Source organism: Antechinus flavipes, chromosome 5 (genome assembly GCF_016432865.1).
Source record: "Antechinus flavipes isolate AdamAnt ecotype Samford, QLD, Australia chromosome 5, AdamAnt_v2, whole genome shotgun sequence".
Classification (NCBI taxonomy): Eukaryota; Metazoa; Chordata; class Mammalia; order Dasyuromorphia; family Dasyuridae; genus Antechinus; species Antechinus flavipes.
The window spans coordinates 83,083,368-83,099,762 of NC_067402.1; the positions used below are offsets into that span (position 1 = coordinate 83,083,368).

General features: G+C 34.7%; 1 protein-coding gene across 5 annotated transcripts in view; it reads right to left on the reverse strand.

Moving 5' to 3' along the window:
- Positions 1-16,395, reverse strand: part of DNAJB6 (DnaJ heat shock protein family (Hsp40) member B6) — a 114,192-nt gene that overhangs the window by 81,335 nt on the left and 16,462 nt on the right. For 3 of the 5 annotated variants that reach the window (XM_051961573.1, XM_051961577.1, XM_051961576.1), the window contains exon 2: positions 1,107-1,197. In XM_051961573.1, the coding sequence (XP_051817533.1) occupies positions 1,107-1,171 (65 nt within the window). In that variant the 5' untranslated portion in view covers positions 1,172-1,197. Of the gene's footprint in view, positions 1-1,106; positions 1,198-5,546; positions 5,607-16,395 lie in introns of those variants that run through there. The other 2 variants (XM_051961574.1, XM_051961575.1) reach the window with 2 other exon arrangements.

Below are 16,395 nucleotides of genomic sequence, written 5' to 3' on the forward strand. Positions count from 1 at the left end.
AATTTTCAACATTCACCCTTGCAAAACTTTTTTATTACCTTATTTTTTTTCTCCCTTCCTCCCCATCCCTTTCCCTAGACAGCAAAAAAATTCAATATAGCTTAAATATATGCAATTTTTTTAAATATATGCAGACCAAAAGTTCTGGCCTCCAATACTAAACTGTTTGATCATTCAAGATGAAAGCATGAGATGTGTTCATAACAACTTCCTATGATTTGTGTTGCTGCTTCTACTACAGAATGTTTACTTCTATAGTAAAGTCAACTGCTACTAATTCCCTGAAACTAATCAATCACTGAAATTCACAGTAAGTGCACCCATGTCTTTTGGCTCATTCTCCTACCACAGAATTACTTAAACTCCCTGTAGAATATATTCTGTTTCATGAATTTTCAAGCTAGGTCTAGCTTGGCAAAATTGTGCCAGAACAAGTATGTCAGAATCTCTTTGGAAGCAAATTAATCTTATAATTGCTATTCGATATAGGTTCCTGTCTATAACTATCCACCAGTCTCTTTTGATTCAATTTGTTATTTCCATCAAATAGCTTCAAGCAAACTATACCAGGACAAAAACATAACCCAATTCCTTCTTATGTTCTAAATTGCTTATATTTGAAAATATCTTTATTTTCAGGTAGTTTTCCCCCTATGGTATCAAAAACATATCATCCATTTTTTCAGATTCATTATCCAACTTTCCTAATGTTTGTGATGGACCATGATCAATTTTAAGAGAATCCTTTCAGTACACAGGGAAGTGGATTTAAAAAAAAAAAATCATTATACAATAATGAAGTAGATTACTGAAGTCTTTTCTTCCAATATCCAGTAAAATTTTCAGTCACAAAGGTTAAAAGTAGACCTATCTAATCAATATTATGAAGTCAAGTAAATATTTTCTAAACCTACTCAAAAAAAGTTTACTTCAGCCAAAGGAGTCAATGAGCTGTGTAGCCCGTTTGCAAACCTAGATAATGCAAAGAATTTCAAAACAAGATTAAATACCTACCTAAAAAAATATTCCAATAAAATTTATTATTTTTATTATTGTTTTATGTATTTTATATTTATTATTATTAAGACAATAAAAAGAATACTTACGCCTTTTTAATATCCTCGGCTGAGGCATGTCTCTGCACACCTAGAACTTCATAGTAATCCACCATGTTTTAATAGTTTGTTGGAATAAGACCTGAAATTAAAAATCTTTTGTAAATCATAACATAGTAATTCCTGAATTGATGAATTAAAGAGCAAGATGCCTACTGATCCATTTCCATTTTTGAGGATAAGGAGATGGCTTACATTATTTAATAACCTAAATTGCTATCCATTAACTTTAGGTCTTATGGCAAGGCTGAAAGTCAATGTCAAAGAAAGCAAATTTCTAACATTCATATTTTCTTTGCTTTAATGTTTTAGCCTCTGAACTAAGGTGGTAATAATTTAGGGAGACTCATGTCTGCAAACATAATCACAAAACAGACACATATTCTAAACCAACTCTATCATCCCAGTTGCAGAATCCTGCAGATACAGGCAGAATTTAGTTATCAATAAGGATTTATTAAGCATTTAGCCAGGCACTGTGCTAAGTCATAGGGATACCCAAAAAGGGGCAAAAACCTATTTCCTGCCTTAAAGGAACTCACATTCTAATGGAAGAAAAAAAAAACATACAAACAACTATGTACACATAAAATATACAACATACATATTATGAGTGGAAATAATTGGGAGATGGAGATAGAGGGAAAATTAAGAGAAAGGTCACCTGCATGCAAGACTTGTAATGTAAGAGTTGAATTTTGGAGGTGGGAGATAAAGGAGAACATCTCAAATATGGAAATGAGCCAGTGCAAAATCAAAAGATGAAGGGTATGAGAAATAGCAAGGAGAACAGAAGACAGAATCTTAAGAGATTGTGCAAGAAAATCAATTGTAAGATCTGGAAAGTTAGAAAGGAGATAGGTAGGCTTTAAAATTCCCAACAAGAGGATTTTATATTTTATAGTCAAGATAACAGGAAAAAAAAATTGTTAAAACTGATTAAAATGATGACAATATCATACCTGCACTTTAAGAAAACTGCTTTAAGCAACTAGAAGAGTGCTAGGCACTAAACTAAGCAATGAAGATAGAAAGACAAAAAACAAATAATCCCTGGCCTCCAGGCGCTTTTCATTATAATAGGTGAGGCAACATTTATGTAATTATACTCAAAATGAAAAAAATTTTAAAAGGTGAATACAAGGTCTCTTTGTCTCTATCAAATTAGAGTATAGAAGGCAGTGGTATTAGAAGAAAACTAGGGATACTAAGAGGCAACAGTTAAAATCAAGAGCATTTCAACCATGAAGGATCAGCCAATACAAAGGCCTGAGAAAGAGGTGATGAGAGTTGACATGTTCAGAATGTCAGAATCAACTCCCCAAGGGCCTTCATTTCTCTCCAAATATACTTCCCGTCCAACTCTATTCTATGTTATATCAATGTCATTCAAATCTAAGAAAATTGTATTTGGGGTACAAAAGAATGGAGGGCAGTAAAGACCTTCTAAAGGAAGTAAAACGAAAAAAAATGGCCCTGAGGTTCTAAATATTCTTGGTTTCCAGATTTATTATCTAGATGGCTACTGAAAAATGATTTTCTTTTCAAAAACACTCTTACCCAAGCATCTATGCTAAGCATATAAGATATGCAATGACTATTTGGAGGTAGCAAAACCAAAAAACTAACCTACTAGGCCTCTGTCTTTATAAGACTGCTGTTCTGGTCAGAGGAAATCTACAACAGTCGTTGCACTACTACCAATTAATTAACCAGTTCATGAAGGTGCCCAAGGGAGAGTGAGGTAGCAAGAAAAAAAATGATGACATTGGTAGCTACAAATTAATCCATGAGATCCCCTTGCTTATTATCTTCTTTAAAAATTTTTTTTTCCTTGAGAATTTTCCGGTTGCCTAATATTATTATATTTGTCATTTTTGTGGATTTATACTTTACCTTAACTCCCCAAATCTCCTGTAAAGTAAAAACCAAGAAAGTTTATCTTTTTTGTTTTTTTTTTTGTACTGTTCAAAATGGCTCTTGCATGTAGCATTCTAGTTAAGTCAAATTTTCCCAGGCTCATTCCCAAACCAGGTATTAAGTGTTACTTATCTAAGTAATTAAGGCATTAAGTTTACTCTCTCCTGAAGATGTTCAAATCAAAACTTATGATCTCAGAAGTATATGTGAGGGGAACCTGGGTAATGCGGGGATAGAATGCATAGGCCCTACTATCAGGAGGACCTAAATTCAAATTCAATCCCAATCCCAAACACTTGAAACTGTCTGTGAAAACTTGATTACCTAGCATCCCCGACCTCAAAAGAGTACATGTGAAATCATATCCATTCTAGAATCCAAAATTCCATGTTATACTAATCTCAGTTAAAATGAGTTCCAAATTGAATCATCATCTTCATATATTATTTTGCTTGTATTTTTCCTCTGAACTGAAATAACTCTGATTATTAAAAAATTTACTTACAGCTAGTGACCTCATAAAAATGTTAAATTGACTCAAAAATGTTAAGAGATTACTTGTGTTTATCTATTATAAATAAGTATGTTTAAAACAATGCCAAACTTATCTCAAAAAAGTGATTAGCCAAATACAATACAAAGTCAAGATAATGTTATTATTCTATCACAAATACAAAAGGAAATTTTTTTTAATGGCTCGTACTTGGATCGGGTGTTACCATCAATTTAATTGGGAAATATTTAACAAACTATAAACAACACAACCTAATGTAGATACATAGTTTTTTTATGTAAGATTCAGGGATTTGGGTTTGACACTATTGTATGAAATGACTTATGAGGCACATATGATAAATATTACTATAAAGAACAAGAGAATTTATTTGCCTCTTTCTTGCTAAGACCAACATGCTTTTCTGCCCCAACTAAGTCAAGACACATCCTATAACTTATAGCTCCAGGACTTAGTTGTAGAAATCATCTCAGACTTCTCCCCATCTATGCTGTATGCTCTTGACCTACTCAGGATTCCCAAAGTGGGTGGGGAGGTGGGGAGTATATGGGGGGTGTTGAAGACACAATATGAGGGTACAATGTTTCCCCCTCATCCTTATGTCTCAATGCTCTAGCAAAATACCTAACAGTGGAAAAATGTTTCTGATTGATTAATCAGACTTTCATCCACTCTGCTGAAACCAAAGTACCACTCTCTTCCTGCCCTCCTCAGACCAATTCACCTCCTTGCAATGGCATTCTCCAAACTTCTGATGTCTCTCCTTTAACTATTTTTTTTGTTCTTGTCAAAAAAAAAATAGCACTTGGAACAGTAGGCACTTAAATAATTATCATTTTTTCCCTCGAAAATTTCATTCATGTTGCAGAATTGCCTTCCAAATCTCCAATCTAGACCTCTCTTTTGTGTTTGTTTCACATTAAACTTGCCCACATTTCGATCTGAATGCCCTGCCAAAACCTCATCCATCACAGTCCGAATTCTAACATATTACCCTTCCTTCCAACACAACTATGAATTTTCTATTGCTATCAGCAGTACCATCTTCAGTCTTCCAGATAATCAAAACATTTATTTTTCACTATTTACTCAAGTTGTAAATGTAGAATGATGTTCTACTGGTTTTACTTAAATAATCTCTCCCATTCATCTGTCTCAATATTACTTCTACTTTTACTCCCACTACCATAAGCAAGCCCTTAATATCACCCAATGGGGGGTGGGAGGGAGGGCTATCGCCTTATCAGTTACTCTTTGATTTTGCTGCAAGACATCTTAATGTCTAATCTGCTCATGCCATTCCCCTGCTAAAAATTCTTCTCTGTAACCAACCAGGGAAAGTTCAAAGTACTTTGCCAAATCTCCAAAAAAGACCAGCACAACTTTACTTTTCTATCTTGTTCTTGTACCACCATTCCCATTCAAATACATTCTACCAGCACTGTTCCACTTCCAAAGCTTTTCACATACTATTATTGCTATGCCAGGAATGCCATCCTCCACACTCTTTCAAATCAAACTGAAATCAAGCTATTCCAATACACCTCAACTCACCAATTGGTAATGACTTCTGTGCTCTCAAATAAGTTTTTGGTTTTTGCATCTTTTTATAGCCCACCTTTACAAAGGTTTTATGAGGCACTTTATAAATTTGATCCCTATAATGGACCTATACAAGATTAACTTGTTTTAAAGAAAAAATAGCTGAATAAATTAAATAATAAAAATCTCCAAATATAGGTATTTAAAATAAATGTTCAATCCAACGGTTTAATGTTTTCAAACAATCATAGCATAGCATTTTACAGCTGGAATGAAATTTCAATTAATTTAACAAACACTTGTGCAGTTGTCTTTTACACTTTCTAGCTGAAGAAATGATAGTAACAGAGAATAGAATTATTCTCAAACTCAAAAGGTTCCCTATTTAGTAAGAATCAAATACAAATACCTTTTTTGTGGCATTTAAAGCACTTCACAATGTGGCTTCAACCTACCTTTACAGGCTTATTATTGCTCCCCTGAACCACCTTCAGTGATCTCTGAAAAATCAAACAGGAGAGGTATGCCTCAGGAGTGGAGATGGGCAAACACAATCTCAATTTCTGGAGGGGGGAAAACGCAATTCTTGAAATTATGAGCCAAAGATATTGGCAAAATCTTGGCAAAAACTCTACAACATGATTTTGTTAAAGTTTGCAAGAACTTAAAAGGGAATAAACACAGAGCCAGAATACATTCATCAAAAATAGGTCACTTCCTGTGTTGACTGGTTTATTAGATGGTATAATCCAGGAAATATCTTAAAGCATGTTTTACTTCTGATACTTAAAGGTGGCCCTTTTCTTAGCCAATGATTTGTGCAACTACCATAGTAAATCATCTCTAATTTTTATGTCTTAATGCATTCATTTCTGCCTGAAAAAGGTAAGCAGAATGTGGTATGCCTCTCGACTGGGATTAAATACATTTATGATATATGTAAACTAGAAATTCGTTTCCCAAGTTAAAAGGAATTTTTTTTTCTTTGAAGTAGTTCATAACCCTTTTGGATAGCAGAGCTAAAAGGGACCTTGAGAATCATCTAATAACAACCTTAGCATTTTACATATGAAGAACTGAGGTACAGAGTTAAATAACTTCTCCAGGGTTCAACAGCTAATTGGTACACTACAATTTGAACTTTCCAAGTCCTCAGACATCAAATCTTCATTCTATTACATCTTATTACCTTAGTTGCCTGTAACCTTCTACTTGGCATACTCAATGTTTAACAATACTTTTTCCAGTTGGTAATTTTTGCATTTACCAGTTTTACCAAAGCCTGATTGATTCTTAAATACAGTCTTTGTAAAATAAACATCTTATTACCTGTTCAAATGATTAAAATTTTAATTTAAAATCTTTTACTCAAGACATTAAATTGTTTTTTGGGGCTGCCTCTACTGGCTGGATCTGCAACTTCATCAAAAATGCTACTAAACCCACTCTGAGCCTCAATTTCCTCATCTGTAAAATGAAGAGATTGAAATTAGGTGACCTCCATCCTGCCATCTAGGAGAGGAGATGGGGGGAAGGAGGGGAAAAATTGGAACAAAAGTTTGGCAACTGTCAATGCTGTAAAATTACCCATACATATAACTTGTAAATAAAAAGCTATTAAAAATTTAAAAAGAAGAAATTAGGTGACCTCTAAAGTTTCTTCCAGCTCTTAATCACTGTAAGCTTTCCTACAAAATATTTCAGATTCATATACTGCTGGTATTTATATGTAAATTAAGTTAATGGTTTTTTCAGAAATCATACAAAAATTGTCCATTTTAGAACTATGCACAAAAAAATTACATATATAATAGATAACATATATATAAAACATAATGATATATGTAACTGATAATAGCAATTTAATCATTTGAGAAAGTAAAGAGAATTTCTCACAAAATATTTGTGCAAATACTGTAACCATTCCTTGCATTTGGCTAAAGTAAAAATGCTCACAAAAAATGTAATCAAGGCACCCCTTGGGGGGAAGGAGGGGAATCACTGTTTATATAAATCACAAGATTCTTTCCGATTTTCCAAATTAGTAATGTTTGTATATACATGGGGGGTAGGGGTGGGGGGAGACAAACTTTTTAAAAATTAACACCACTATTTCAATGTGGAAATTCCCTGAAAAGTATCTTTAAATGTACAAAGATAGAATTAGTGTAGTTTAAAATGCGGGCCTATAACTAGGGAGTATATAACATCAGTCAATTTTAAGTAAAACTATAGAAGCCATTCTCAAAAACTTGGCTGACATAAAAATTCCTCATCAGCCTTTGCTTAAATGCTTGAGAACAATATTACTACCAAAAATATCAAGCGTCCTAGTAGCCACTTTTTAAAAATAATGCAACAATGAAGCTCTTTAAAAGTACAAATGGCTTTTTTTTTTAATTCAAAGGCTGTGAGAAGTAAAATGATTTATAACAATAATGGGTGTTATACTAATGAAAGGAAATACTCAATGTTATCTTCGCAATAACTTGGATTGAAGAATGATCAAAGAAAATGATAAACTAGAATGAAGGGAAGTACTTCTTGGGTATACTGATTCTATTTTCTCTAAACTCTTAACAGTAACCTGCAATATAATTAAAAATATTTTTATTATAAATTTAAGAACAAGAATTAATGTTCAAAGCAACCAATCTTTAATTGCTTGCACCATATATATATATATAATGCATACTATATATTTAACCATTTTTAAATGCTATGTTTTGTGTCCCTTTAATTTTGTGTATATTTTGTTTAACATCACTTTACATGGTTAAAAAACAAGATCCATGACACTCAAATTCCCTAATGGTTGGACATATTTGATTGCTTCTTGTTTACTACCATTGTAATCAATAATCCTGATACACATAGTTTTGTACAAATAGATTTCTTTTCCTGTAAATAATCCTACCACTAGGTCAACAGTTTTGTAGAGTGTCCCCTGTACTTCTACATTGATTTCCAAATATACCAACATATACTACGTTATACACACACACACACACACACACACACACACTCTCTCTCTCTCTCTCTATATATATATATATACACATATATATACACACATACATATATATATTCATATTGTTTACTAGTTTTAGCATTCAATCCTACAATCTTATTTTTTTATTGCCTTAATGTTATCAGTACTACATCCCCAACTAAGTTCCTTGAGGTAAGAGAACTGCATCTTACGTCATTTATGTTTCAAGAAAAGTAGCAGAGAGCTAGGTACAAACTAGGTCAAATATGCTATAATGGGCATTCATGTATGAAAGTTGGACTTTTAAAGTTGTAACTTAAAAGGTGCTTAACCTGGAAATCTGTGAGGTCTTTTTTCTTTTTTAAAAGACTATTTTTAAAGTTGCATTTTGGTTTTGGTTCATTATATCTATTTCCCTTTTGTAATTCCTATTCAAAGGTTTTCAGATATTGTCAAAATGACATACAAAAAGTTTAAAACTCCTAAAATAAATGAGATCCATTACAACTGTTAAGAATTATTTGTTGTAACAATATTGTATGAGGATGTATTCTGATGGAAGTGGGTATCTTCAACAAAGAGAAGATCTAATTCAGTTCCAATTGATCAATGATGGACAGAAGCAGCTACACCCAAAGAATGAACACTGGGAAATGAGTGTAAACTGTTTGCATTTTTTTTTTCTTCCCGGGTTATTTTTACCTTCTGAATTCAATTATTCCTGTGCAACAAGAGAACTGTTCGGTTCTGCACACATATATTGTATCTAGGATATACTATAACATATTTAACATATATAGGACTGCTTGCCATCTAGGGGAGGGGGTGGAGGGAGGGAAGGGAAAAGTTGGAACAGAAATCAGTGCAAGGGATAATGTTGTAAAAAATTACCCAGACATGTTCTGTCAATAAAAAGGTACAATTTAAAAAAAAAAAAAAAAAAAAGAATTATTTGTTGTGATTTAATAAAATACAAACACCTTCCATTTAAGGAGGGTACCCAGGCATTTCCCAGAAGACTGATCTCCATTGGAATTCTCCCATCATGCCTCAGAAATATCTTTAACTTGAAACCCACAAAGTCCTGAAACGTAAATATTTTCTGCCCAAGAGGCTAGGTTCCCTTCCAGTGATTGGAGACCTCTTCCCAGAGCCTTCATTTAAAGAGAGGGCCCAGAGCAGTCTCCATCACACCTCTCCCTACTGAATACTTTCTTTCCATTCAGCTTCCTGATAAGAATGTTTGCTCCTAAAGGTCAGGAACTGTTTTTTTTCCTTTTGATTGTACTTGTATTCTCAATGCTTTGCACAGTGCTTGACATAAAGTAAAGCATTTAATAATATTTTAGTTGGCCAATAACAGAACCAGTAAACAGGTCAATAAAAATAACTAGAAAGGCATACCAACAATCACTACACAACAAGCATTTAGCAAATTCTATATATTATCTCATTTGAAACTAGAATTGTTACTTTATTTGATTTGATGTTGTTAAATGTTAAAAATTACGTCAGACTGACGTCCTTATTTTATATGTATGCTGAAACAAGCCATCACACTGAGTTTTGATACAGGAAGGCATGAACTCAAATCTCACTAGTGACTACTTAATAATTTGGTCACAATCTTACTCCATGGATGATTTTTCTGTAGGTCAGTGAAATCAGTCTTTTAGTTATTTGCTTTTGTTAAATCATTATATTTTTAAAATGTTTGTTATAAATATTTTAGCATCTGGGGACCCTGATTTTATTCAAAATACAAGACAGATTTCTCTCAGTTCATCTTGTATAACATTAAGTTCTTCCACAATGGAGAACTTCACAAGCAAAGGCTAGATGAACACTTGTGAGACCCACAGAGGAAGATTTTCAGGTATACTTTTATGTCACTGATAAAAGATGGGGGAGGAGGGGGAAAGTAAAAGAAAGAGCAAGGCCAGAACCCTGTGGCATGCCATGAAGAGAGTCCTCCTATCTGACTAATCTATCCATTAATCAATATTCTAGATCAAATCATTCAACTATTTCTAAGTCCCTTTATCCAATCCATTTCTGTTTTAGTCACAAGGTTTATAACAAATGATTTAATTATACTACTCTAAATGTCAAGTACTTTAATAAATGTATTATCTTCATTTTTAGAGATGAGGAGAATCTCTGAGACTAAATGATTTGGCGACAGTTACAACTAAAAGATTTTGACATGAACTAAGATTGGGATAGGGATCTTCCTGACTCAATCCCAAATGCCAACTAATTGTTCTACTACAATGCTACTGGAGATTTTTGCAAGTGTGCTGCTACTACACCTAAAGGGCTATAAAATTGTGCATACCCTTTATACAATCTCACTACTGTGTCTGTATCCCAAAAACCATGAGGGAAAAGTTAGTACATGTGCAACAGTCCTTTTTGTATAGCCAAGACCCAGAAATTGGATACTCACCAATTGGAAAATGGCTGATTAAGTTATAGCATATGAATGTAATGGAAGATTATTTTTCTATAGAATAATGAGCAAGCTGATTTCAGAAAAGTCTGGAAAAACTTATATAAACTGACGCTGAGTGAAGTGAGCAGAAGCAAAAGAACACCAAGCAGTAACAAGATTAAGTGAAGATTAATTGTAATGGATTTGGCTCTTTTCAATGAGGTGATTCAAGGTAATTTCAACAGACTTGGAATGGAAAATGCCTACTACATTCAGAGAGGACTACTAGGGAGATAATGTGGATTGAAAGCAAGCTATGTTCACCTTTTTGGTTTGTTTCTCTCCTAGTTTTCTTCTCCTTTAGTTTTGATTTTTTCCTTCCACGTGACAAATATGGAAATGTTTAGGATTGTACATATTTTACAATCCTTCTACTTGTAATCATCGTCTCTAGAAGACTGTCTCCACAAATCTCAGTTTCTGCCTATTGATTCATTGCTTGCTTTAAAAAAAAAAAAATGATAAATTGCTCCCTAATGTTTAAGTAATATTAACAAAACTCTTTCTAGGACCCTAAGTCTTCATACTATAATTTATATTTTTCTTTCTTTCACAACAAGATGCCTAGAAAAAAACAATGACTCACTCTATTGCTTCTCCTTAACCTCTTTGCAATCTAGCAACCAAAACTTTGTTAGACTACAACTGCTTTTCCTCTTCCTAAAGTTACCAATGGTCAAATATCAAGAGGCCCCTGCTGGGTTCCAAAAGAATCTTATTTCCTATCCAAAAGCACAAGTTCCTCCCCAGATTCCCCATTAATTGGGTGTTCAGAAGTTTCAGAGTGTGAATCTCCACCCCTCATTACATCTCACAATTCTCTATCCTTGATCATGTCCCTTTTATTATGTGCCAAGCATTGTGCCAAACAAACCCAGACAAGTGAAAAAATTAAGATTACAGAGGGGTGTTTTGTTAGTTTTTCAAAGTCCCAATTTCCCATTTCTTAGGTTTCAATTTTCTAATTTAAGTTTTATTTCTCTGTATTTCTCCAATTCTTGCACTTCCCAGAATAAATTGATCACTTGTAATCTCAAGTCTTGACTGCACTTCTCTCATCTTCTCCCCTTTGAACGAAAAGGACACAGGATAGAACACTAATGCCAACACACACAGTCCCCACAAAAGTTTTCCTTGAGAGATGGCATAAATTGCTCTTCCAGCTCACAACTCCATCTGCAATTCTTGTCTACTTTCAAGTCCTTGGAACCACATGAGCCTCTATGTCCAGCTTCCCTTTTTTGTGTGCAATCTTAATTATCCCCAATAAAACAGTAAGATCTTTGGAAGTATGAAAAATCAATAGGCATTTGATTTCCACAATTATAAAAATTAAATTGGAAAATGAAACAAATTACTTAACTAAAACTCACAAAGCCATCAAAGAATAATTAGGAGTAGAGGTTTAGATTTGAACAGGAGGCCCCTGGACTTTTGACCTTCCAGACTATGAATAATGTTCCTCCAAAAAGATGAAGAATGCACTTCTTGGGGGCAGGGACTGGCTATGTGATAAGGATGGGGAGTTTCCATCTTGGACCAGGAAGGACTCAAGACAAGGTGGCCAGACTAACAGAGCAGGCTCAAAGGAAGAACTGCTCAGTTTTGCTTAAAATTGGATATATATCTCATAAGGGAAACTATCAGGATCCTGATGGAAGAAGTGGGGCTAACTAAACACCCAAAAAAGGTTGGTCTGGCTTCTCTAGGTGTGTTCCCATTCTACAAAATTGGGGTACACTCATTTTTTTTGCGAGAACATAAAATAAATCTTTCTTACAATCATCAATGAGTCAGTGGAGTTCTTGGTAAAAGGCTATTTTGTCTCTTACAGGAGCAAGGCTTCTCTTGGGTTTTTGGTTTTTTAATCTGTATTCCCAGCTCTTCACAGCCAAGCACATAGTATTGAATAAATGTTTGCAGAACTGATGGCCTTTTCTCAGTACTTAGTATTCATGATCTCTTTGTAAGACTTCATATAGTTGAGCACTCTTTAACTATATACTTTCTTTTCTCTGGGTGTTCAAGACACTATTTCTGCTTAGCTGTTGTTCAATCGATCTCAAGATTCCTTGCTGTGATCCTCTCCACCCAATGTTTAAACACTAGCACATGTACCCTTGATGACCAATATTAATTAGAAAGTCACTGTTTATAGTACTATCATTACCTATATTATCTTCTTTTGTTGGATGTGTTTCTTCTAGGTTCTAGTTGATTTTCAATTGAGGGCCAACAATGCATCAAACTACTCTCCAGGTCCTAGAATTCATCATCCATTTGGATGGGACCCTAACAGGGTCTACTCTTCATTCAATGTCAGGAAGAAGCAGTTTCAAAAGATGTTCATCCCTCACTCAAGTTTTAAGGTCCCAATTGCTTAAGGGAGAGAAATGATGAGATCCTGGATAGGTAGCACAAGGCAAGGACAAGAGAAAATCTCAATTACAGTTAAGCAATCTAGAAGTCTAGCTGCTCACAATGGGAAAACAGGGAAAAATCACTAATGGATCATAAAAAGACCTTTTAAAAGATTGTGCCAGGGCCATCTCTGGTCCTGATCGTTGGCCACTGGATTCAGATGTCACTGAGGGAGAAATGAGACAAATGACCTTACATAGCCTTCCCTCACTTAAAAGCAATTCATCTGCATGTCACAGCATCACCTCCCTGATGTCATGGTGCTCTTCAAGAATGAAGAACATAGCTAAAATGTTTGTGGCGGCCATGTGTGTAGTGGCTAGAAACTGGAAAATGAATGGATGCCCATCAATTGGAGAATGATTGGGTAAATTGTGGCATATGAATGTTATGGAATGTTACTGTTCTGTAAGAAATGACCAGCAAGATGAATACAGTAGAGAATTGGAGAAACTTATATGATGCTAAGTGAAATGAGCAGAACCAGGAGATTATAAACTGATGATGTATTCTGATGGAAGTGGATTTCTTTGACAAATATCTAATTCAGTTCCAGTTGATCAATGATGGACAGAAGCAGTCACACCCAAAGAAAGAACACTGGAAATGAGTGTAAACTGTTTGCATTTTTGTTTTTCTTCCCAGGTTATTTTTACCTTCTGTTCGGTTCTGCATATACTATAACATATTTAACATGTATAAGACTGCTGGCCATCTAGGGGAGGGGGTAGAGGGAGGGAAAGGAAAAGTAGGAACAGAAGTGAGTGCAAGGGAGAATGTAAAAAAATTACCCATGTTGTCAATAAAAAGTTACAATTAAAAAAAAAAACTCAATGAAGAACATACAACTTTGCATTGATAAAACTGTAACTAGTTACTATATCCAATCAAAAAGGCAAATTATTTCCCTTATAAAATTTCCCTTATAAAATGCTTTCCAAGTGTTAAAAACAAAACAAAACAAATACCTTATGAATTTATCCCAATCTCATCAGGGTAATAAAATCTTTGCCCCTAAAAAAATCCTCCAAAGTCAACCTTCTAACTCACCTAGAGTTATTGTTGATTTCTCACCTTTCCTCACCCTATGTTGCCTTTTGTTGCGATGACCATATCATGCTGAATCTATATCCAATATCAATTTTTGCATACATGCTCTTTTGTATTTAGGGCGTGGGAGAACCAATTTACCTCAGGGCTTTCCTACCTTTTGTGAACTACTGAAATAATCTCATAATAAAAATGTCCTGCCTCATATCTCTTCCCAATGCATACTGCACAAAGATACCAAAAGTGGCATTTTTAAAGCACAGTCAGATGTAACCATGTCATTCTCCATGCCAGTAATCTTTAGAAACTCTCTATTACTTCTAAAATAAAATATAAATTCCTCTTCTTTGCAATTCTAAGCCCTTTCCAACCTGGATAAAGGACCTTTGGGGGCTTACTTTATGAGAATTGGATGGCAATTTAGTTTCCAATTATGAAAAATTGAACTGCAGAGATGAAACTTAAATTAGGAAATCGAAATCCAAGAAATCGGAGCCTAGGACCCACAAACAAATCAAAAGAATATGAATCAAGTGGTGAAAAGTTTTAGATTTGAATATGCCCCTTTCCCCTGATCTGGTTATTCTCCTCCAAAATAAAGTAATTTCCTTGGGAGCAGGGACTGGCTTGAGGAATGCAGATCCATTATTTAAGTTAACACCTAAATAGGGAAATGTTATGGGCCAGAACTCTGAAACAAGGATTCTTACAAGGTGTTAAGTTAATAGAATTGATGAGACAAAGGTTATCTAGTTTAACAAGATGCTTAATAGTTCTCTAAATTCAGTATGATTGATTTAATCTTACAAACAAATAATAGTTTCCTAGTGATATAAAGATTGGTTTATTTATACTGGAGTTCAGCAGCATATACACTGGGGTGATCTCAGCCAGAGTGAGAGCAGAGAAGACGAGGCGGGACCTCAAGATCTCGGAGCCAAAGACAGAGATTCATTCCATCTTCAGTAAGGCTCCTGGTGGCTCTTCTGGGGGACTGAGAGACAAACTCATTCATACCATCTCACACCCTGGCTGCCCTGTCCTCCTACATTTTCTCCACTGAAACCAAGTTCCCTCTGAAGGTCACCAGAAAGTTAGCTGAGCACCAGGGGAAGGAAATAATACTTTTGGACTTTTAACACCTGGCTATTCTAGTGGTGATTAATCTGCTGAAAAGAAGACTGCCCCAAAGACCTCCAGAAACCATACCGAGAACACTACAGGGAATCAGTGAAGGTGATATAAAAGACTGCTTGGGTTAGAAAGTTCCTACTAGGCTAGGCACCCATTCTGGCAAGAATGTGAAATAAAATCTTTCCAATATTCAGTAAGTTTTAAGTTCTTGGTAAGATATTTTGTTTCTTAAAACTTCCACCTTACCCTGCATGTGCAAAAATGTTTGTGGTAGCCCTCTTTGTAGTGGCCAGAAACTAAAAACTGAGTAGATGTCCCTCAATTGGAGAATGGTTGAATAAATTGTGGTATATGAATGTTATGGAATATTACTGTTCTGTAAGAAATGACCAGCAGAATGATTTCAGAAAGGACTGGAGAGATTTACATGAACTTATGTTGAGTGAAATGAGCAGGACCAGGAGATCATTTATACTCCAATAGAACAGTAATGAATTGAACCAGCTACTCTGGGAAATGAGTATGACTACTAATATAGAATTCCCAATCCCTCTATTTTTGTCCGCCTGCATTTTTTATTTCCTTCACAGGTTAATTGTACAGCAAAATAATTATATGGACATGTATACATATATTGTATTTAACATATACCTTACCATATTTAACATGTATTGATCTACCTGCCATCTGGGGAAGAGGGTGGGGGAAGGAGGGGAAAAATTGGAACAAAAGGTTTTGCAACTGTCAATGCTGAAAAATTACTCATGCATATATCTTGTAAATAAAAAGCTACGATTAAAAACAAAAAAAACTTCCACTCTCTTACTCCCTTTCATGAATTCTTGGGTCCAGCCAAAATGACTTTCAAGAGATTCCTACCACTCAGCATTCCTTCTTCCATCTTCCTTCCCCTATGCCTTTGAACAGCCCATCTCTCCATGTCTGGAATCAACTACATTCCTTCTCACAGAATCCCCAGCTGTTTCCTTTAAAGTTCAGCTCAAATGTCATCTCTTGCAGAGTCTTCCCTGATCCACCCCCCAATCACTATCTTTGGCAATTTCATGTTTCTACTCTGTATATATAAGCTTGACATAATATTTATGTATACTTGTCATCTCTCCCCATCATATAACAGAACATAATCCTTGAAAGCAAGAGCCTGTACCTCTTGTTTCTTACTTTGGCACCTAGTACAATTATGCCTAACAGT